Raw genomic sequence first — 22,917 nt, 5'->3', positions numbered from 1 at the left:
ACTCCGTTCCAAAGTGGCTGTGCCATGTTTTGGGGATGGAAGCTTTGATTTCTGCATCTTATTCTGGCCAAGTTGCCCTGAGCTGAACAAGGACACGGGAACACACAGTCTTTGGGGGCTGGGTTGGGCTGGTGGTTTAAACTCGGGGTCTCATCTCGAACAGCACGCTGAGGGGCGGGAACCATCGAGGAGGGGGAAAGAGCAAGAGTCACACCCAGTGTGCAGAGATGGGAGAGGCCTGAAAGACGGAGAACTCAGCACCGGAGATGGGAAGGCACGGCCAGCTCACCCGGGCCCTGGGAAGAAGCTTGGAATTGACCTTTAGGGCAAGGGCAAGCCAGGGAAACAGCGAAGTGTTTTTGAATATTGAGCAGCAAAGTGATAGGGCTGATTTCCGAGTTTAATTTTTAATTGTTTTTTTGTGTTTTGGATTCCTCCTGATGAGCTGTGTTGGGCATCCTTCCAGCAGTGCTCAGGGACAGGTCTGACGCTCTACATGCGACGCCCGCACACTTCCTTTGCCCTGGGAGATCTAGTTTTAAAATGCCAGGTGGTAGAATGGGATCCTGAAAGACGTTTGGAGGAAGCACGAGTCGCATGGGGAGGGCTGATGTGGTGCCTGTCCCCAGCTCTATTCTGTTTCCTCTCCAGGGCGCCTTTCTGTGTTCACAAAAGAAGAGGGGCCAGCGGGGCTCTATCTCTCCCGCCGCCCGAGTTCGGTGGTCTCATGCCACTTCCCCCACCCCGGGGAGGCTGAGGGAGGTGGGCAGGCGAAGGAAGGAACGAGGGCCAGGCTGGTCGGTATCAGTTGCAGTTTATTCCAATCTCTGTTCCTGTTCTGCTTCTCTCTCTCCCAAGCCCCGCTCACTCTCACTTCTTTCACCTTGTGCTCTGCGTCGGTGTCTCCCCCGTGCTTTGGTGTCTTCCCCTGCTTCTGTGTCTTCCCCCTTGCTTCTGTGTGTTCTCTCTATTTCTGTGTCTTCTCCCTTCTACAGTCTTAGTTTATACAGCAGTCACATAGGGTGGTAACACAAAGGTGGGTCGGAACATTAATACATCAACAAAGAGGTAAGACCACTCCTCAAGGACAAAATCTCATCTAAGAAGATTACTAGGAGATCTGCTCAAGGGTGGGATCCGAACAAGGGTGTGTAGCTTTTTCCTTTCCTCAGCTAGTAATCCACTTACACAGTTGTAGTAAATCTACTTCTAATATTTCTAGCAATGTCATTCTGTATGAGCACAGTAAGAGATACAAAGTTTGGTTCTTCCTGAGGACATTCACTATACATTCCAGACCACAGTCCTCAGGTCAGGTTAATCTTCCTAACCCCAGCAGAGTCCTAGTCTCATCGTTACCTTTGGATCATGACAGCATTGTCCATGCTGTCAACTTATAGTTGAGTACTGTGGCGCTTTGGCCTGGCCCATTTCGATGCCAGGGTAGCTCATAGCTTGCCCTGGGTCCATTCTATCTCTCATCAGGACCCTGCTTTTGGGGTGCTAGGAACGAAGGGCAACTGAGTTGAGAAAGCAGATGCCCAGGAGTAAATATTATTCAGAATCAATCAACTCCCAAGTTACAAGAGCATAATATTAACTGTCTTCCTGTGTCTATACAGAAAGGACATTGCTTTAAGGTAAACTATGCAAAAGACACTAACTTACAAGTTCAGAGTCCTTAGAAGGATCTGATCTTACAAGATAACAGAATCTGATTAGGGAAAAGGTGATTAACTGGTTGGGAAGGAGGGTGCAGAGAAGAGTTTACAGATAAACAAAGGAATGGGAGTGTCTCCAGAGCACTTAAACCTAAACTCCTTGTGGCAAGGGAGGAAGGACAAACCAATGTTATCCTACACGCTTTGGAGGAAAGAAAGAGCCTGGTTGGGCCCTTTGGGGTACATACTGCTCGGTTCAATCCCCACGTCACCACCTCCAAGCTGTGTGACACCGAGTCACAGAAGCATCCCTCCCTCAGCTTCTTCATGGCTGACAGAGCTGTGTTCAGCACCGGAGGGCAAAATTCACTATTTTCCAAATGTTTATTTTCTTATTTTATAAAGTAGTTCACAATATTTGATTACATTTAATATCGAGCACCAATCCCACCACCATGACACCTTCCCACCACCATATTTCAGATGCTTCCATCCTGAACCCCAATCTCTGTCCCACAGCAGAACTGAAATAATATATTTCAGTTGTAATGCTTCGCCTGTTATGAAAAACTGCTGAAAATGCTACAAAAAAATGTATCCTTAAAGGAGAGAGTGTGGGAGCTAGAGTGACAGCATAGCAGGGAGGGCGTTTGCTTTGCACGCGGCTGACCCGGGTTCGATTGCCAGCAATCCATATGGTCCCCTGAGCACCGCCAGGAGTAATTCTTGAGTGCAAAGCCAGCAGTAACTCCTGAGCATCGCCAGGTGTGACCCAAAAACAAAAAACAAAACAAAAAAAAAAAAAGGAAAGAGTGTGAAGATTGGTGTATTTCACCCGGAAGCCACTGAGACCCCTAACATGTTGTTAGAGGTGGACCCTTGTGTGCTTTTTTATATATATCTGTAAAGAAAAGTATTTCCCTCTAAGATGGGTCGCCTCCTTTGGGCCCCACCAGATGTGGTGCGGTACTCCTGGAGTAAGGGTAGGGTGTGTGCTGACGTGTCCGGGAAAAGGTTCACGTGGTTGCTGCTCGGCCCGAGCATGTGGACAGCAGCCGGGAGCAGGGCGGCAGTTGAGTCCTGGAGGTTTTCCCTGCCGGGGCTGGGCCCTGGGGGCAGCGAGAGCTCTCACCTCTGGGTGCCCCGAGAGAAACAGCCCCGAGCGGGGCCCAGCAGCAGGGTTACGGCGAGCGTCATGCTATGCTCCCCCAAACTCAGTGTTTGTTAAACAGGCAAAGAAATGGAACGACGCTCCCAGCAGCTCTCCAGCACCCAGCAGCGCCTTGCCCGGACACCGCCAGTGTTCCTCGCCTCGCCTTCCCTCCCTCCGCTGTGTGCTGCCTCTCGGCTGGCCGTGGGGCTGGGCACTGCGGCCCTTGCTCACCTGCGTCCAGGCGAGCCTCACCCACAGGGCACGGGGCTGGGGGTGCAGAGTGGGCCGGGGGCGCGGACGCCTGCAGTGGGCACGCGTGGCTCACAGCCTGCCCCTTCGGGAGACCAGAGCATCACCCCCGGGTCTGAGCGTTGCTGCCTCTTATTCTGCAAGAACATCTGGTTAGCCCTGGGTCAGCAACGCGTCTCCACCACGGCAGACGCGCGAGATAGGAGGCGGGGGAGGCACCGCCGGGCTCACACAGGCCGGGGAGAGCAGTGCCTTCCGGCTGCTCTCTGTGCAGTACACGCCCGCATCCCTTGCTCTGCGGTAAGTGAAGACACAGGCCAAGCCAAGCGTGCCAGCCGTGCCGGAAGGAGGCCCCGGGCGAAAACACCGAGTGCCGGTTTCGAAAGAGCCGTCCTCGCGGTGCAAAGGGTTTCCCTGCCAGAGCCGACCAGGACCTTCACGGCATAATGACTGTCATAATGACTGAGATTAAGACGAGAACTCGCTGGGGAGTGACAAATTGTACCATTACAGAGCAACTAAGTAACTTGCACAAACCGCTTCTGTTAAGGACCTGCCCACAGCGCGGGGGTAGGGCAGCTGGCAGCCTCCCGGCGAGCTGCCCACAGTCGTGTACCCAGACGATCAGGTGCCTGCCAGGCTCTGAAGTCAGGATGGACAAAGTGGACGCGGGTTTGGGCAGGCAAGGGGGGAAAACTAGTATCTTCATGAAACGGATGTTTCTAGAGATTTTCTTAAAATCCCCATCAGAGGCACGTCTGCCTCCCCAAACGCCCGCCCTGATGAAAAGTTCACCCACTGACGCCTAAGGCGAGAAACGGGCAGCTGCATGTCCAGGAGCGAAATGACGAAGAGCTGCCAGATTAAATGTGATATCCGGGGCTGGAGCGGTAGCACAGCAGGGAGGGCATTTGCCTTGCACGAGGCTGACCCGGGTTCGAATCCCAGCATCCCACAGGGTGCCTTGAGCACCACCAGGAGTAGTTCCTGAGTGTAGAACCAGGAGTAACCCCTGAGCATCGCCAGGTGTGCCCCAAAAAGGAAAATAAATAAATAAATAAATAAATAAATAAATAAATAAATAAATAAATAAATAAATAAATGTGATATCCATTAGCCAATGGCATTGCTTCCCTCTGGGAAACGGCTTCAGTAGCTGATTTTAGCCTCTGTGGCACCACTGAAGTGTCTGTCCCCAGCAAGGCAGCCATGACCCCCACGCCCAACCCCCCCAGTCCCCCCATGCCCCTCCCCACCCTGTCCCTTCAGGCATCTTCTTAAATCAACGCACATTTCCACAGACGTGATCAAACGCTTGTACTTCATAGAACCCGAGCACTGAGAAACTGAATACACCTTTGGACAGACGGCCAAACCGAACGTGAAAGGAGCACAGACTTCAGGGACGGGGCCAAGAAGCCGACCCCGTGTACGGACAACGCCTCGGAACACGGCTCCGGTCTGCGCGAGACGGCCTGAGGCAGTCGGCTAGTGCTTGTGACCAGCAAGGAGACGTCATTTCTGCATCAACTGGGCCCAAGAGTCTGGTCCTAATCAGTCACGGCCAGTTCTTGATTCTTCCGGGTCACACCCAGAGCTGTCTGGGCGCTGGAGGCCCTTGGGTGACCGGGCAAGCCCAGCACACGGGGACTTCACGAGTCAGCAATTTGGACGCAGACCAGGACGCGCAGCTTCCAGACGCCTGGTGTCCGGAGCCTGAGGCTGCAGGACGGGTGGGCATCAGTCAGCATCCAGCCAGACTTGGGGCCTGGCGCTAGGAAAGGTGGCGGGAAGGAGTAACCCGGGGCAGGCTGGGGATGCAGCTGAGGCAGAACACGAGCCTGGCAAGTGCCCCACTTCCAGCAGCGCCAGCTGTGGCGGCTCCCGAGGGGTCCCCATGGCTCAGTGAAGGCCCGGGGACGAGGAGGAGCCCAGCCTCTGCTGAGGGTCCCCGGGGGACGGGCGCCAAGGAGATCAAAGCTCCCAGCCCCTTCTTTCTCGCTCTGGGCACCCACGGGCAGAGCCCAGGAGCACTGGCAAAGGAGAAGTGGGTTATTTTGGTTGTTTCGCAGCTGTTCCCCCCGAGTGGGAGGGTGAGCTGCATCTGAGAAATGACAGGTCAGCCTCCCGGGAGCCGTCAGCACCCACACAGCGACTCGGAAGGGACGCCAGCTTCCCACCAGACTCTGCTCAACACCGCCAACTCGCTCTGCACAACACGTTCTCACGCCCTCTCCGCAAGTGGACACCAGGCCCCGCAGACCCTTCTCGGGGACACTCTTCATGGCCTCTTCTCTGGAGACCACCCTCCCAACCCCGACCCTGAGCAGAGTCCCAAGCCCGCTGCCAAGGAGGAACGCAGGTGACTCTACCATTTCTGTGTTAGGCACAGGCTGTACCTTGTCACCATCACCCTTCCCCGAGCAGCCCACGCCTCTAACCCTGGCCAGCACCTCCACTGCTCCGGGCTTACAGCTCACGGAGACCCAAACCTCAGTGCCAGCGCGTGAAGACTCTTCAGGTGGGAGCCGTCTCCTCGCCAGACTGGCGACAGGACACGGCACGCGAAGGACCCCACAGCGGATGCCCGGGAGGAAGCCTGGGCTGGGGCAGCCGGAGCAGGACCCGCCCAAGGGGCCAGGACCACCTGCGCTGGCCCGGGAGGCCTCAGGAGATGCCTCGTGGAAAGCAGCCATTTGTGTGCGTGGGACCCAAGCCATCGCTGCCGCCTCTTCTCCCTCGGAGGCTGGGCCCCGCTCGCACCGAGGGCAGGCCGCGGCACGGAGTGGGCGGGCGGGGCCCGAGGCAGCTGGTCCCGGAGAGCCCGAGGCAGGGGAGCGCTCCACTGCGTCCTGGGGGCAGTGCAGGCTGGCCGCGTCCTGGGGGACTGAGCTAGAGCTACGAGTCCGAGGCGGGAGCTGCACTCCGAGAGTGCTCGGCCCGGTGACCTCACACCCACTGCCTCCTGGCTGCCTGCAGGAGGCGCACAGCTCGCCGAGAGGCTCGCAAGAGAAGCGGCCGGGGCATATCCAGGGCTCCTGTTAGCTGGGACAAGGGTCGCAGGAAGGTGTCCGGGCAGTGGTAACTTCGGAGGCGCAAGACCCAAAGAGGCCAATGATTACCTTTTAGTGTCTCTACAGCAACTTCTCATGGTTCACTCTGATACATATTAATGTGTCCTAAATCGAGGACTGACTTTTTAAATAGTATTTAAGATTCCAATATGGTTAAGAGAACATGAAACTCCAATACGAAATTAGGGTAAAGTTATTATTCCTAAGCATAAGCAAACAGAAAGTTTATGAAAAAATATTTTTATTCTGTAACATTTTGTTTTTGTGACTGGCTTTCCGCCCTGCACAGTGCGAGCCTCCAGCAGAAACTCCCAGGGCCGCGCTCAGAAGGAAGGCGCCAACCGACTCCACATAATTAATAAGGTGAAAATCAAATACATGGGCAACTTAAACATTGGTCTGATGACTCAACGCAAGGTCAGCGACAGGAGTGTGTGTGAATAAAAAGAAATCTGAAGCCGGAAATCTCCAGCAAGCGGCCACATGCCTAAGAACATGGAAACATCCATAGAAGTCCTTTCTCTGTGAAAACTGTTACACAAAGGATGTATGACATCCATCACACATCTGTTTCAAAAACAGCATGTTCCCAATATTCTGTACTTCTTTACAAATAAACATAACATTGATGACTGAATGAGAAACTGTCAGAAAAGGTTCTCCAGGATGGCAGCTAATTGTCACAAGGCATTCCTGAGCTGGACCGCAAGGCACCCGTTTCAGTCTTGAGGTTTCAAGAACACTTTCTTTGTTCTAATTGGTTTTGTGTCTCCATTTTCATCTTCCTCATAATTGGCCCGGTCTCTCTTCTTGGCGAATTTTTTCCCAATTGTCCCCACCAAGGTCTCGTACCTGTTACAATGATGCATACCACAATTTAGTTTTAAATGAAACAGGTAGGGAGCAACGTCTGTAAGAACAGAAACGCAGGGACGGTGCTTGCCGCGCACGCAGCTGACCAAGCCCAGAGCCAGGCGTATGCCCTGAGCACCGCCAGGTGTGTGCCCGCCCCAGGAAAGACACCTCCCTCTGCAAACAGAAACCAAACCAAGTAACACAGAATAAGCAGAATCAAATAGGGAAATCATCATCTGCTTGAAATAAATATGAACTTTTCTGAGAGTGATTAAATGCACTACTGGTTGTTTTTACATCGAGTGGGCACCAGTAACGTCTCCATTGTGAGACTTGTTACTGTTTCTGGCACACTGAATATGCCACGGGTAGCTTGCCAGGCTCTCCGAGAGGGGCAAAGGAATCGAACCCGGGTTGGCCGAGTGCAAGGCAAATGCCCTACCCGCTGTGCTATTGCTCCAGTCCACCCGGGTGCAGTAGGAAACCAAAACCCGCCCAGGGACAGCAAAGGGGGCGGGTCCCTGTGCACTGAGGGGGTGGTGGGAGGGGGAGAAAGAGAAAGGGAGAGAGGGGGAGAGAGGAATAGAGGGAGAGACACAGGGAAAGAGAGGGAGAGAGAGAGAGGAAGAAAGGGAGGCAGAGAGAAAGGGCGAGTGGGAAAGGGACAGGGAGAGGGAGAGGGAGAGAGGAAGCGAGAGGGAGAGACAGGGAGAGAGACAGGGAGAGACAGGGAGAGGGAGAGGGAGAGGGAGGGAGCGTGTGTGTCTTCACAGCAGAATTCCGCTCAGCACAGGAGAAGCCACGAGACAAAGGGCTAATCACCACTTTGCCCTTCCAAGCAACCTGGCAAAGACTCTCCCCCACCCCTGCCGCTGTCAGCATCTGGCCAGGATCCTGGAGACCGGCACCCACCGAGGAGCCTGTCCCCACCTGGTTTCTTGCCAATGACAAGGCAGCCAAGGGCCCTGGCCCTCCCCGCCACGCCGCATCACTCCCAGGCGGCATCACCCCGAGTAACTGGGGTCAGTTAGAAACACACGCAGGACGCTGCCCCCGCAGGCACCGGCCGGGACAGGCCTGGCCGAGCACGTGCTTCCGGGTAGGGGGTGGGCAGGGCAGGGGCAGGGGCGCCGAGACCGCAGAGCCGGGGCCCGGGGACAGTTACCTTCTAGCCATTTCCTCATCAGACACATCGAGCTCCACCGTTTCATCTTCCACTTCTTCTTCTTTGTTCTTAGAGTTCATCTGGCGCATTAATTTCTGGAAAACACCAGGGCGGACTAACAGGGATGATGACGCCATGGCAGAGAAGTCACACAAGCCACAGATCCCGACACACTCCTCAGGGCTGATCTGGGACTCTTCAATCCACGGGTGCGAACACAGCACGGGGTCTCTAAGCCTACCTGGACCTCACCCCCTTTTCAGGGAGGAAAAGGAAAACAAACCCCACTCGGCACAGATCTCCCTGAACCCCGTCCTCCTTCCGTGAACACACAGTGCCCCCGGCTGCGCCCAGGTCTACTTACTCCCCCCCCGCCAGCACGGGAAGGACCGTGGAACACTGACGGATTTAAGTCCTATTGTAGATCTCGTGTCTACGCGCTAACGGCCTCTACCGGAAGGAGCAAAGCAGCTTTCAGATTCTTTCAAGCCTCCCACCGTGGAGCTGCACGGAAGAAGCTGGGTCCAGAGCAATCACACCAGAGGCACTGTGAGAACTAATCACCTTCTCCAGTCGGGGGGGACAGGACCAGGAAGGTGCCCCGTGCCACAGGAGGGCCTGCCTTCACCCCCCGCCCCCTGCATCTGTTTCCATGCTGACTTTTCTGGAGCCACCAGGCCTGGGAACCTCCAAGCTACAGGTGGTGATGTCGAAGGTGCCGAGGTGCCGGGGCTGAGCCCTGCGACACTCCCTGGCCCTCCCATCCCCGAGCTGTCCTTTGGGCCAGTGGCCAGCACTTTCCCAGGTGGCCTGAGCAGAATCGCGTGTGAGGATGCAGACTGTCCAGCCGCCGGCCCAGGGCCGGGCAGGGCTGGTGCGTCTTGGCACAGAGTAAACACTGACCCAGGCAACCAGCCCTGTCTCGGTGTCCCCAGAAAGACAGCGCGGAGACTGCTCTCAGGGGAAGCATGCTGGCTCTGACCTGCTCAGGAGCGAGCAGAGAAAACCCTCCCCCGGCCCCAGGCCTCTCAGGCCAGAAGCCTCAGCAGCAGCACGGAACTCTCCCCTAGAGAAACTACTCTGGTGCCGGGTGCTGAACCTACTGCTCACTCTCCCATCAGGCGCCAGGCACTGGACCCCACTGCTCACCCATCAAGCACCGGGGGCTGGACCCCACTGCTCACTCTCCCATCAGGCGCCAGGCACTGGACCCCACTGCTCACCCATCAAGCACCGGGGGCTGGACCCCACTGCTCACTCTCCCATCAGGCGCCGGGGGCTGGACCCCACTGCTCACCCATCAAGCACCGGGGGCTGGACCCCACTGCTCACTCTCCCATCAGGCGCCGGGGGCTGGACCCCACTGCTCACCCATCAAGCACCGGGGGCTGGACCCCACTGCTCACTCTCCCATCAAGCTCCGGGGGCTGGACCCCACTGCTCACTCTCCCATCAGGCGCCGGGGGCTGGACCCCACTGCTCACTCTCCCATCAAGCTCTGGGGGCTGGACCCCACTGCTCACTCTCCCATCAGGCGCCGGGGGCTGGACCCCACTGCTCACTCTCCCATCGAGCACCGGGGGCTGGAACCCACTGCTCACTCTCCCATCGAGCACCGGGGGCTGGAACCCACTGCTCACTCTCCCATCAGGCGCCAGGCACTGGACCCCACTGCTCACTCTCCCATCAAATGCCGGGCACTGGACCCCACTGCTCACTCTCCCATCAAATGCCGGGCACTGGACCCCACTGCTCACTCTCCCATCAGGCGCCGGGGGCTGGACCCCACTGCTCACTCTCCCATCAGGCGCCGGGGGCTGGACCCCACTGCTCACTCTCCCATCAGGCGCCAGGCACTGGACCCCACTGCTCACTCTCCCATCAAATGCCGGGCACTGGACCCCACTGCTCACTCTCCCATCAAATGCCGGGCACTGGACCCCACTGCTCACTCTCCCATCAGGCGCCGGGGGCTGGACCCCACTGCTCACTCTCCCATCAGGCGCCGGGGGCTGGACCCCACTGCTCACTCTCCCATCAGGCGCCGGGGGCTGGACCCCACTGCTCACTCTCCCATCAAGCTCCGGGGGCTGGACCCCACTGCTCACTCTCCCATCAAGCTCCGGGGGCTGGACCCCACTGCTCACTCTCCCATCAGGCGCCGGGCACTGGACCCCACTGCTCACTCTCCCATCAGGCGCCGGGGGCTGGACCCCACTGCTCACTCTCCCATCAAGCTCCGGGGGCTGGACCCCACTGCTCACTCTCCCATCAAGCTCCGGGGGCTGGACCCCACTGCTCACTCTCCCATCAGGTGCCGGGCACTGAACCCACTGCTCACTCTCCCATCAAACTCCGGGGGCTGGACCCCACTGCTCACTCTCCCATCAAGCTCCGGGGGCTGGACCCCACTGCTCACTCTCCCATCAGGCGCCGGGGGCTGGACCCCACTGCTCACTCTCCCATCAGGCGCCGGGGGCTGGAACCCACTGCTCACTCTCCCATCAGGTGCCGGGCACTGAACCCACTGCTCACTCTCCCATCAGGCGCCGGGCACTGGAACCCACTGCTCACTCTCCCATCAGGCGCCGGGGGCCGGACCCCACTGCTCACTCTCCCATCAAGTGCCAGGGTCCTCGAGTCTCCGCCTCCAGGTGCTGGACGCATGTTCGTGCCTCCCGTGGCTCGGGGTCTGGGCACCACACATGCGCCCTCTTTGCTTCTGTCCCCACCCGCCTCACCCCACTGTCCTTTCTCTTCCCAACCCAAGCCTCAGTGAGCACGTGCTGGAGGAGACTGCAGGGGAGGGCGGGGGTCTCGCCTGGGCCGGGCCACCCCTGGGTCCATGCCCCAAACCCCAGCAGTGCCAGGTGCTCCGGCCCTCGCTGAGCCACTGGCACCTTGGGAGGGGTCCCAGGCCTTCTGTAGCACCACCTGGGACCCCCTGAAACTCCACCGCCGCTTGTTACACTGTAACAAGTGCAAATGACACCTTGCTCCTAACAGCCGCAAGAAAGGGAGGAGAGAAAGCCAGCCCTGGCGCTGCTCGGCTGACCGGTTCTCTGAGGGGACCCCCAGAGCAGCCATTTCTGACCAAGACGCCGCTCCAGGGTCCCTTGGGTGCTTGCAGGGGTCTGTCCAGTGTCAGGGTCCCAGTGGAGGGGGGGGGGGGGGAGTGCACTACTGCTAGGGGACCGGGAAAGGGCCAGGCAGGCTGCGAAAGGCCCCAGGACAGTCCCTGCCCAGAGAATGAACAAATGTCCAAGAGAACCAGGCCCGCACTTGGCAAAACAGAGTCTGGCTCGCTGGTCCAATACCGACAGGTTTAAAGCCTGTCGGTATTAAAGCGAGGGCCCGCGCCAATCTATAAAGCAGAGGCAGGTAAAGCCAAACAAACAGCATATTTATGAGGCGAACAGTTATTTCCTCAACTTTTGAAAGGATTCATTTAAAATCCATTCATTCACAAGCCTGGACTGAAACTGGTCCATTAGAAAGTCAAATCATCCATTTTTTAAGTAACCCGTATCTCTTAGAAACGATACATTCGGGGGCCAGAAAATTATTTTTCATAATAGCAGCATACGAATGCATTCTGACACGTCAATGAAAAGAGTCGAAGTCCTACTCGCTACAAGGGCACCATCCAGGCGCTGCCGTGCTCTGTTTAATCACCGACTCCATTCTCCCATCACCCCAGACTGCCATGCCTGCAATCTCTTTAAGGAGCTGTGGCAGTATTTCAAGGCCTGTTATTTTCAACATAATGAGAGGAAATAGTACCTGGTGGGGAAGAAAATGAAACCCAATTATTAGCAGAAAGAATACAATTGGAAAGTTTTACAATTTGAAGCAATTATATTTAATACCTCAACTTCAGGATTAAATCCTCGGAATGACATTCTTCCATAGAGAAGATCTTCGCATAATAAGAAACTCTGCTCTTCAATTATGAAACTCCTAAATGGGAAAATAAACCTGTGTTAAGAGCCAAGTCTATTTATAACAGAAACAGCAAACCTAAGACAGGGCCCCAAGGGAAAAGCGGCCGTGCAGGCTCCGGGTTCCCAGCCCGCGCTCCCTTCTGAGCACGACACTGACCGGCACAGACGCCCGCACGCACAAATGCTGACTTACGGCAAACCCAGTATCCTGGACCTCAAAGCAGTGTTTCCTTGGCGCTTACATTATTCAGCAACTTCCCACTCAAGGCCTAGAATTCTGGGGTCCTGGGCAGCTGCAAGAAAGCGCCGGCACAGCAGGCATGTGCTTGCTTTGCACAAGGTCAACCGGGGTGTGACCCCTGGAACCACGTAAGGGCCCTCCAGCCTGTCAGCAGTGATCCCTGAGCACAGAGCCAGGAGTAAGTCCTGAGCACGACTAGGTATGGCCCAGCCTCTCCCCACCAAAATAAATCAATAAATTGAAAATAAAGGTTTCCTCAGAGCCCAGCGACCAGCAACCAAGACTGTTTCGGGTCAGGTGCCGGGCACCTCGGGACTCACTGGAAAGCGGGCAGGAAGCGCTTCCGCCCAAACGAAAATCGCCCTCCAGGAACACCTGTCCCAGGGAAAGCGGTGCCGTGGCCCAGAGGCACAGCGGCCCGGGCCCCCAGAGGGACCCCCAGTCTGGAGTGCCGGCCAGAGGCGGTGCCGGCAGCCTGCCCCCGGCCCCATCTGCACGCTTTAATTCCTGACCAAGTCAACAGTAACACGCTACAAACCACACAGAGAAAAGCTCCTTTGGGGCCTGGGGAACTTTTACAAACAAATGTAAATGGTTGACAGTGTCAGGGCTCTGGAGGCGGGTCTGCCTGGCCCTGGCCTCTCGCTCGCCAACAGCTCCTCCGAGGGCCTCTCCGGGGGGCCCCGGGTTCAGGCTCCTCCCTCAGCCGAGACGCCCTTTCTCACCGACCTGTGGAGCTCTGAGGCTTGGTGACGCGCCCGGGGGTTAAACTCAAGCTCTGCAAGCTTGAGACTCACGCCTGAGTTTTCCATTAACTGCCCAATCTTATTTGCCTTTTTGGGTCACACCGACCGGTGCTCTGGGGTTACTCCTGGTTCTGTCTCAAGGATCACTCCTGGCAGTGCTCAGGGGACCATCCGGGGTCTCTGGCCCCTAAACTGCCCACTCTTGTTCCTGTGGATGGCAACAGATAAAAAAAAGAAGGCCTGGGGGCTGGAGTGCTAATACGGCAGGGAGGGCATTTGTCTTGCATGCTGCCAACCCAGATTCGATCCGGCATCCCATACGGTCCCCCGAACACCTCCAGAAGGAAATCCTGAGGCAGAGCCAGGAGTAAACTCTGAGCATCACTGGTGTGGCCCCCAAAATCAAACCCCTTCACCAGTATCCCCAGAGAACCCTGTCTGCAGGAAAAGGACCACACCAGGCAGGCAAGCGACGACGGAGCTGCAAGGAAAATCAGGGTGGGCTCGCGGGCCAGCGGCCCCCAGGGCTGACGCAGGGGTTCCCGTCGACAAGGAAACCTGCATGTTCCTGGGGAAGCAGCGCCGCTCTGTAATCCAGAGGCAGGTTTCAAGGGCAGGGAGAAGTACCGAGTTAGCAAACAAATGAAGCGTTTCAAATTGAACTGCAGACACGGCTGCATTTTAATGCCCCCACTTCCAATAATGAGCATCTGTAATTTCAGCCCTAACACGCGCCGAGAAAATGAGGTTTCATCCGTCTTGCAGGCGCCAAAGTGCGGCGCGGAGGCCCGGAGCAGAGCCGGCTGGAGGGGGCCCCGGTTCCGGGAGGGAAGTCTCCCGGGACGGCTCAGATTCTGAGCGCCCGGCCAACGAGGCGCTGATGGCCCTTCTGACCCCGTCTGTCTTCAAGGGCATCTGCGGCGAGCAGCTCGCGTCCCTGGGGCACAGCGCACGCCCACGCCCTGCCCAGCTTCACGAAGACACTGTTCCCCCAGAGCCCAGGAGGCGGAGGCTCAGGTCTCCTAAGCTGGGGCTTGGCTGGACGCCAACACACAGAGGGCGCCGGGGTTCGGTGGGTCGTGGGTGTCACTGCCCCGCGGGCGGGCGGGGGCTGAGAGGGCAAGGACGCAAACCAGGCCACAGCTGCTGAGCCTGACCCGGGAGCCCAGCTGGTCTCCACCGTCACCCCGGGACGCACAAGCGGACAGACTGACAGTGTGACAGACAGGCAGGCGGCGCTGAGCCTGGCACCTGCGGGGAAGCCGCGGCTGCCCTTCTCACGGGACAGACCTGACATCCGCACCCCAGCCCCGTCCGCGCGGCACACACAGAACCCGCCTCCAGACCGTGAGGGCCACCCGGGAAAAGCAGCAGCCGCCACTCCACGCTGCGGGTGGCAACGTCTGGGCGAGGGACACTTTCCAGGGAGGGGCCACACTGGGAAACGCAGATGGCACCACTGAGGAAAGACCCCAAAGGAGTCGGAAGGAAACGGAGGAGCCCGATAATATCCCAGTACAGGGGGCTGGAGCGAGAGCACAGCGGGGAGGGCGTTTGCCTTGCACGCGGCCGACCCGGGTTCAATTCCCAGCATCCCATAGGGTCCCCTAAGCACCGCCAGGAGTAATTCCTGAGTGCAGAGCCAGGAGTAACCCCTGTGCATCGCCAGGTGTGACCCAAAAAGAAAAAAAAAAAAATCCCAGTACACAGGAACGGACACCCTTGCCTCACGGTCACCTGCCACCGCGTAATGGCTTCACAGACACTGTCCCATCTGCTTCTCACGCTGCATGCGACAAGCACTAATACCATATCCAATAGACAATGACAAGAGCAATTTGCCCAAGGTCACACGGAAGCGAGTGGCAGAGTGGACACCCGCCCCAGGCCTGTCTCCTGAGCTCGAGAGCCTCATTAGCCGCCACGTTCCCTGTCTCCCTCTTCACACCCCCCACGGCCGCCTCTCAGGGAGTTCAGAAAGGCACCTCCACCCCCTGGGCTCCTGAGGGCTTCGGCGGAGGCTCTTGGGCAAAATCCTCTCCATCTCCTCCTCCGTCCCCTTCTGGCCTACAGGGGAAATGATTTCCCTCACAGATGCAGAGAGAGGCTGCACTGTCCCCTGGTGGCCTCCCGAGGTCCTAGCCACCCTCGCCAGTATGTGCTGTTCGCCTCAAATCACTCAAATCCAGGGCCAACATTTCCCGACAATCCCCCTGACAGTTAGATAAACTGACCCACACACGGGATGCTGGCCTCGGAGTGGTGGGGAAAGGCTCTGACTGCCACCCCTGACCTCAATACAATGTACAATCTTGGTTTTGGGGCCACACCTGGTGATGCCCGGGGGTTACTCCCGGCTCTGGACTGAGGATCACCCATGGCGGCGCTGCTGTGGAATCTTAATCCTCAAAAATGTCTTTGGGAGGTGCTTAAACCACCAGGGCGGGGCCTGGTGAATGGCATTAGAGCCTTGAAAAAGGCGCCTCAGGTACGGACACAGCGTGTACACAGTCTTTCTTCCAAAGAACCAGGAAGGGGCGACCCTCAAAACTTTGGCCTTGCTCTGAAGATCCCCAGACTTCAAGGCCTGCAAGAAATATACTTCTACTGTTGACAGCCTTCCCGGGGGCTACGGCAGCCAGAGCAGACCACCAATCTGCTCCAGGGAAAGGAACAGAGGGGCCTTTAGTCAAGGAATAATATGCTGGATTATGGGCAGGGGCGCCAAATCCTGAGCACAAGATGCATTTGTCTGGTCATTCGATGAAAGGAACAAAACACGCGGAATCCTTTGTGCAGGTTTAGCTCAGGCAGAAGATTAAAGCTCCTTCCCAGCCCAGGCTCCGTCCTATAACCCCCTGCTTCCACACGCATCATCGTCTCCCTCCTCACTCACATCTTGTTTTCTCTCAACAGGGCAGAAAAGCCAGCACAGAAGCCAGCAAGGCCAGGTTTTTTCCGTTCATTACTCCCGGGAGGGTGGGGGCACGCTGCCTGATTTCAAAGAGGGGTGTGTAACCTTCCAGAAAAGACTCAGAAGGCCAGCTAAAGGAAATGTGGAACATGACAGGTTAAAAACAAAAAGCTGGGGGTGGGGAGAGATGGGATTGGGGAGGGTAGGAGGTAGGAGGGATGCTGGGTTTACTGGTGAATGGGCACTGGTGAAGGGATGGGTTCTCAAACTATGTATGAAGGAAACATGAGCACAAAAATGTATAAATCTGTAACTGTACCCTCACGGTGATTCAGTAATTAAAAATAAATAAATAAATAAAAAAAGACAAAGAAAAAAAACCAAAAAGCTGGAGGGCAGAGAAAGGACAAGCACACGTGCCTCAAGGTAATCCACAGCATCTGTGTGCTGACCTTTGGACTGACAGAAACGCTCTCCCACAGAGCTCACTAGGAAAAGCATCAAGGAGCCTGGGACAGCGTTCAGAAAACCTTGAGATGTAACTGACGCATGGCTTGGAGGGATCCAATTACTTCATCGGGCGTCAGTCAGACTTAGAGGTCGGGGAGAGAGGTCTATCCCGCCATCAGCGGCGAGGAGCTGGGGGCTCGGTCGGGGCCCTCGGTCAGTGCCCTCCGTGGCCCGCCTCAGCCACAGCGGCTGGGACCACAGCAGCCAGCCCTTGTGTTTGCTACAGGATGAAGTCAAGAGACGCCTAGTTCAGGTCCTGCACACACCGCAGACGGAGTAAGCTGAGTGACTGGCATCCCAAGTGGCAACCTTTTTAGTAAAGGTAGAAACGAAGACTTTAGAAATGAACAGAATAGAAGGCGCAGCGCAGAGTCTCAGAGAAGGGTCCCAGCTGTCGCCAGAGATGCTGGACCCGAGTCCTGTATTCAACAGGAAAGAACCAGCACGAAACAGTGTTAGAAATGCCGGGGGAGGGCCAGCCTGAAAAATAAAAGTCCTCCAAACAGAGCTCGTGTGTCGGATGAATGATCCTAGAGTACTAACTGCTAGGCTAGCCCAAGAAACGGAACTGGGACCTATTTCACCCCGAGTAACGTTTACAGGGTCTCCTCCCAACGCCCGGGCACTGCAGCAGCATCTCTAAACCTACTCTTTCTCTTTCAGCTCCGGCAAATCCAGGTACCAGTGCTCTTCACTGATTATTTTCTTTTCTTCTTCTTCTAGCTGTTTCTTGGTTTCTGAGTCCAACCCCCTTTGCATGAACTGTCGAAACAAAACAAAGATAGTGTCAGTAACTGATTTTCCCACTGAGTTGGAAAATGCAAAGAGCCTTACTTTGCCACTCGCTCTCCCTCGCAAACAGTAAACCCAAGTCATAACTGAGGGGAAGGAGGGGAGGGCTCCGCCCCAGACTGGACAAGGAGTGGATGGCACGAGCGCCAGTCTGGTTCTCTCCTGCCCTCCAGGGATTCCGCCATGGTGCGAGGTGCAATGAAGAGCACACCGGATCTCTCCGCACAACTTTTACAACTTCCTCTGTCAATATTTCACTTTAAACAAAAGTGTAAGTGCCAGTTAAACTAAAATGTTCTTGTTTTGGTTTTTTTTTGCTTTTTTGGTCACACCCATCATTGCACAGGGGTTACTCCTGGCTCTGCACTCAGGAATTACTCCTGGCGGTGCTCGGGGGACCATATGGGATGCTCAGAATCAAACCCGGGCTGGCCGCATGCAAGGCAAACGCCCTACCTGCTGTGCTACCACTCCAGCCCCTAAATTAAAGTGTTCTTTAGTCTTCATCCCTTTAACATCACCGCAGGAAAACACCAGCAGTTTCTGGAACACACACCCTGTGGCAGCTCCTCCAGTCTCTGCTACTTGGCACTGTCTCCATTTCCTGCCCTGCAGGGTCCTGACCCCTGAAGGCCCGGAGCAGGTTCCTTACTGGGCCCGCCTCTCCGAACGACTGTGTCACCTGATTCTGGCCAGATCTGGTCTATGAAAAAAATCCCTCTCACTCCAAAGACGGCGAGCATTAAAAACGTGGTTTGCTGTTCATTATGCTTCTTCCATTTTGTTTCCCAAAAGGCTGAACTCCCTTTCTGTTTTAGATCACATCCGACGGTGTTCAGGGCTCCTTTGCTCATACCCAGCTGGGGGATGACATGCAGAGTTGTTACAACACACCCTGGGGAGTTGTGTGCAAGGCAAGCACCTCACCTCCTATCCTAGCTCTGCAGCCTGGGTGAAATTCGGGATAGCAGGCCATGTCACTTCGTCATCTTGTGTTACTGGCACTCGGGCTGCACCTGGAATTACTATTCATACCGAGTCTCCCGGTCTGAGACGAGACTTGTGTTTTTCCAGCTTCCTTTCTTTGCATGATTCTCTTTAAATCCAAATGCCTCATTTCACCACCCACGTTTGCAACTCCGAAGCAGGCAAGATTTCAGTGCTCCTGACTGTATCACTGTGATCCTGTTGCTCATCGAGTTACTTGAGCGGGCGCCAGTAATGTCTCCATTCGTCCCAGCCCTGAGATCTTAGCAGTCTCTCCTTACTCGTTTTTCCCAACGATTGGAGGCTTTTTTCAGGGTCAGGGGAATGAGACCTGTCATTGTGACTGTATCTGGCATATCGAATATGCCACGGGGAGTTTGCCAGGCTCTTCCGTGTGGGATAAAAACCTAATTACAATAATATGTTCTCTATTATTTGCTCTGTTATCCATCTTCTAGTGTAAGTTTCAATGTCTTCATTGATGGACGGGGAGCGCCTCCGCCTAGCATGGGGCCGACCCGGGTTCGAGCCTAGATAATGGGGCCGGAGCCATTAGCATAGTCTGCTAGGGCATGTATGTGCTTTCACGCCAGAGACCTGGGCCCAATCCCCAGCACCCCATATGGTGCTCAGAGCACCCCCGGGAGTGACTCCTGAGCACAGAGTCGGGAGGAAGCCCCGAGTACCACCAAGTGTGGCCAAAAGAAAAGTCCCTCACTCCTGATCATAACACTTAAGAATGTGAAAAAGCAGGGATTTAGCTTAACTCAGAACAAGGTGCCTCGAGCAGGCATCATCAATCATGATTCTCAGGCCGGAAGTCTAGCACTACAAATAACGTTTTCTCTGCTCAAGCTCTTATGGCAGCGAAACAGGAGTCGCAGGGCCCAGGAGTCTGACCCTGGGGGGATAAGCTCACCAGGTCCTGCCCTGTCGGAGCGGAAGCGCTAAACTCACAGGGACGTGTCCTGTTTAGGTCACTCCTTCATATCCCCCCAAACCTCTGCTCAGCAAATCTCCAAGCTGTGATGTAGGGAACAAGTAACTCGGAACCGCCTACGCCCCCGCTGCCCCCTGCCCGCTCATCCTCAGCCGCGCGAAGGCCCCACTCCGCGCCCACCCCGCGCCACCCCGAGGGCGACGTCTCTGGGCTCGCAGCTCCCGGTGCCGAGTCCTGTGACACAGAGCAGCTACGCGCAGGGCCGGTGATGGCACAGCGGGGAGGCGCCCGCCTAGCTCGCGGCCGACCCGGGTTCGAGCCCAGCATCCCACAGGGTCCCGCGAGCACCGGCAGGAGTCACTGCTGAGCGCAGAGCCAGGAGTGACCCCTGAGCATCGCCGGGGGGGACCCCGAAAGCACAAACCAACCAAGCCCCGAACCACCCAGAGCAACCACGAACGCGCAGGGGCTCCGCACGCGCCACGCCGGTCTGTCCCGACGGTGCTCGCTCTGGGTTACCCCGGCCGAACCGGGGTGGCGTCTCGCTCGGAGGCTGGAACGGGGCGTCCCGGGCCCGCCGGGGCCGCCCGTGTCCGTCCCACCGCCGCCCTGGGCGTCCCGGCCCGTCCGGACCCCCGGAGGCCCCGGGGCTGCGGTCGGGGCCTCCTCCCTCCCGCGGCCCCCGCCCCGGCCCCGCGCGCCGCTACCTTCATGCGCAGCAGGTTCTTGGACAACTTGGTCTTGCGCTCGGCCGCCATGCTGGCTCCCGCCCGGCGCCTGCGCGGACCCTGTGCGGCGCCGCGCTCTGACGTCACGCGCGCGCCGCCCCGCCCTCGGCCCCGCCTCCACCTCGCCGGCCCCGCCTCAGCCCCGCCCCCGGCCCCGCCTCCGCCCCGCCCCGCCCCGCAGGCCCCGCAGGCCCCGCCCCGCAGGCCCCGCCTCCGCCCTGCCGGCCCCGCCCCTCCGGCTCCGGCTCCGCCCCGCCCCGCCCCGCCGGCTCCGCCCCGCCCCGGGCCCCGCCTCCGCCCCGCCCCGCCCCGCCGGCCCCGCCTCCGCCCCGCCCCCGCGAGCCGCCGCGTCAGGTGGGCCCGGGGCGTCTGCCGAGCCGTCCCCGCGCGGCCGTTCCGGTGAGGCCCCTCGAGCGACCCCCGGCCTGGGGCCCTGACTGGGAGGGCGCGCTCGGAGACGCCCCCGGGGAGGCGCCGGCCCCGGCCCGCCCGCGCCGCGGTGGAGAAACGGGCGCCGAGAAGCGTCCTCAGCACGGAGCCCGCCGGGCCGCGCCGTCAGCCGGGGGGGGGGGGGTCGCTTCCGGGCGCCCCGAGGCATCACCCCCCCCCACGACCCCCCAGTGCCGCACCGCGACTCGGACGCCCCCGAGCCCCCGGCCGGACCCGAGCAGCAGCCGGGCCGCTGCTTCCGCGCGCATCCTGGCTGGGGGAAGGTGCTGGGCCCCAGGTCCCGGGCGGCGTCCAGGCGCCAGGTCCTGCCCGGGACCCCGCAGCCCACCCGCCCACGCCAGGACCCGAGTCCGGAAGCACCGGGCACGTTGTTGCCTAGAGCGGAGCCCACGAGGCTGAGGTCGGGGAGAACAAAGCTGACCGGCCTGTTTGCAGTAACACTGTAACACGTTTGCTTGACTGGGCACCAGTAACGTCTCCGTTGTGAGACCTGTTACTGTTTTTGGCGTATCGATTATTTACAGTTGTATCCAAAGCAATTACAAAGAAATGATACCAACGGAAGTGGTAAAGGCGATATAACGAGGCTGTAAGACACGGACCAAGACAGTTAGAGGGGCCAAAGAGATGGCATCGCGCATGGCTCACCCAGGTTTGATCACCACTTCCAGTCGTCTGGGCACCACTGAGGACAGAGCCAGGTGTAAGACCTGAGAACTAATGGGTGTGGCCCTAAAACGGAACACATTAAGAAATAAAGACATCCGTGCACATGGATGGGGAATATTGATATAATTAAAATATCTATTTACTAAAAGCAACAATGTAATTAATTCCAATAAAATTTCAAACATTTTAAAGAATGTATAATAATAATAATAGAACTATTAAAGACCTTAAATAGGGCAGTTATAAGGACGAAAAATAAAAACGTTGTTTCTTCACGTTACTAATTTCTGATGCTGCTGCAAGCAGTAGATTTTTTTTTTCTTTTTCGGTCACACCTGCGGTGCACAGGAGTTACTCCTGGCTTTGTACTCAGGAATGACTCCTGGTGGTGCTGGGGGGACCCTACGGAATGCTGGGAATCGAACCCAGGTCGGCAGCCTGCAAGGCAAATGCCCTCCCCGCTTTATTATCGCTCCAGCCCAAACAAAAAGGCCGAGATCCACAGCACAGCCGGTAGGGCATTTGCCTTGCATGCAGCTGACCCAGGTTTGCTTTCTTTGTCCCTCTCAGAGAGCCCAGCAAGCTATCGAGAGTGTCCCATCCTCATGGCAGAGCCTGGCAAGCTGCCCATGGTGTATTCCATATGCCAAAAATACTAACAAGTCTCACAATGGAGACGTTACTGGTGCCCACTCAAGCAAATCGATGAACAACGGGATGACAGTGCTACATGACAGTGCCACAGTGCCAGCCCAAACAGTAGATTTAAAACAAAACAAGGGTCCTGAGCATTGCTAGGTCTGACCCCAAAAGAAACAATAATAGGAATGAAAACTATGGTTTTGGAATAAAATATAGGCCCAAGGATCATCATTGGAATATAATTGAAAGCACAGAATTAAATCCACACATTTGTTCTTATTTTGGCAAAGAATCCAAGAGCAGACATGAGAGAAAGGAGAGTGTCTTCAGCAAGTAGTGTTGGGAAATGTGGTCAGTGGCATGCAAGAGAGTGAAACTGCCTAGCCGTATGCATAAAAATAAGTTCAAATTGAATTAAAGACATGAGTGTAAGACTCCAAATTGTAAGCTCGTAGAAGATAACATAGGTGAGAAATTCCATAACATCACTGTCAGGACTCTCTTTGGCCACTTGACTTCAAGAGCAAGGGAGATGAAAGTAACAAGAAACAAGTGGGATGACATTAAATTAGAAAAATTTTGCATGGCCAAAGAAAATACAAATAGAATGAAATGCTAGTGCATTGAATGGGAGAAGATATTTTCGCATCATACATTCAATAAGGGATTGATGCCCAAGGTATGATTTAGATAATTTATATATCTTAACAACAAAAAAACAACCCCATCAAAAAATGAGCAGAAAATTTGAATAGATACTTCTCCAAAGAGAGTATACAGATGGCCAATAGGCTTATGAAAAGATTCTCATTATCACACATTATCAGGGAATTGCAGATTTAAACCACAATGAAATAACCTCTTTATCTTTGGGAATAATTTACATCAAAAGGAGCACAAATGTTGGAGAGGCTGTGGGGAGGAGGGACCCTTCCTGTATTGTCCTTGGCAATGGAGAGCAGTTCAGTCATTTGGAAAATGGTCCGGTGCTTCTTCAAGAAGCTAAAGATAGAGCTACCATATGATCCAACAATCCCAGTTCTATTAATCCCAATGTTTAATGCTGCATTTTTTTTACAATAGCAAAAATATGCCCTCAATCTGAGTGCCTGCAGATGGATAATGGATAAAGATGTGGGCTGGACTGATAGCACAGCGGGTAGGGCGTTTGCCTTGCACGCGGCCCACCCGGGTTCG

At 56.3% G+C, this 22,917-nt stretch overlaps 1 protein-coding gene across 2 annotated transcripts; it reads right to left on the bottom strand.

Moving 5' to 3' along the window:
- Positions 1-6,367: 6,367 nt before the first annotated feature.
- MPHOSPH6 (M-phase phosphoprotein 6) lies at positions 6,368-20,062 on the bottom strand. Of its 2 annotated transcripts, XM_055146383.1 has the most exons (5): positions 19,939-20,062; positions 17,162-17,274; positions 12,027-12,117; positions 8,158-8,252; positions 6,368-6,989 (listed from the first exon to the last, which is right to left on the bottom strand). In XM_055146383.1, exons 1-5 carry the CDS (start codon positions 19,987-19,989, stop codon positions 6,857-6,859), a joined length of 483 nt encoding a protein of 160 aa, XP_055002358.1. In that variant the 5' UTR covers positions 19,990-20,062; the 3' UTR covers positions 6,368-6,856. The 2 variants fall into 2 exon arrangements, with proteins under 2 accessions (XP_055002358.1, XP_055002359.1); XM_055146384.1 differs by lacking the exons at positions 6,368-6,989; positions 8,158-8,252 and adding an exon at positions 10,610-11,940.
- Between the last annotated feature and the right edge of the window lie 2,855 nt (positions 20,063-22,917).

This window comes from Sorex araneus, chromosome 8, assembly GCF_027595985.1.
Source record: "Sorex araneus isolate mSorAra2 chromosome 8, mSorAra2.pri, whole genome shotgun sequence".
NCBI lineage: Eukaryota > Metazoa > Chordata > Mammalia > Eulipotyphla > Soricidae > Sorex > Sorex araneus.
Note: the sequence above shows the minus strand (reverse complement) of the source record. Positions and strands in the feature narration are given on the sequence as shown.

Bases quoted from the DNA above. Each gene is read 5' to 3' on its own strand.
- MPHOSPH6 (XM_055146383.1), bottom strand. From the start codon at position 19,989: ATGGCGGCCGAGCGCAAGACCAAGTTGTCCAAGAACCTGCTGCGCATG. The intron at 17,275-19,938 runs GTAGCGGCGCGC...TTGTTTCGACAG, and splicing joins AGAACCTGCTGCGCATGAAG to TTCATGCAAAGGGGGTTGGA. The intron at 8,253-12,026 runs GTATTAAATATA...GGTGTTTTCCAG, and splicing joins GATTTAATCCTGAAGTTGAG to AAATTAATGCGCCAGATGAA.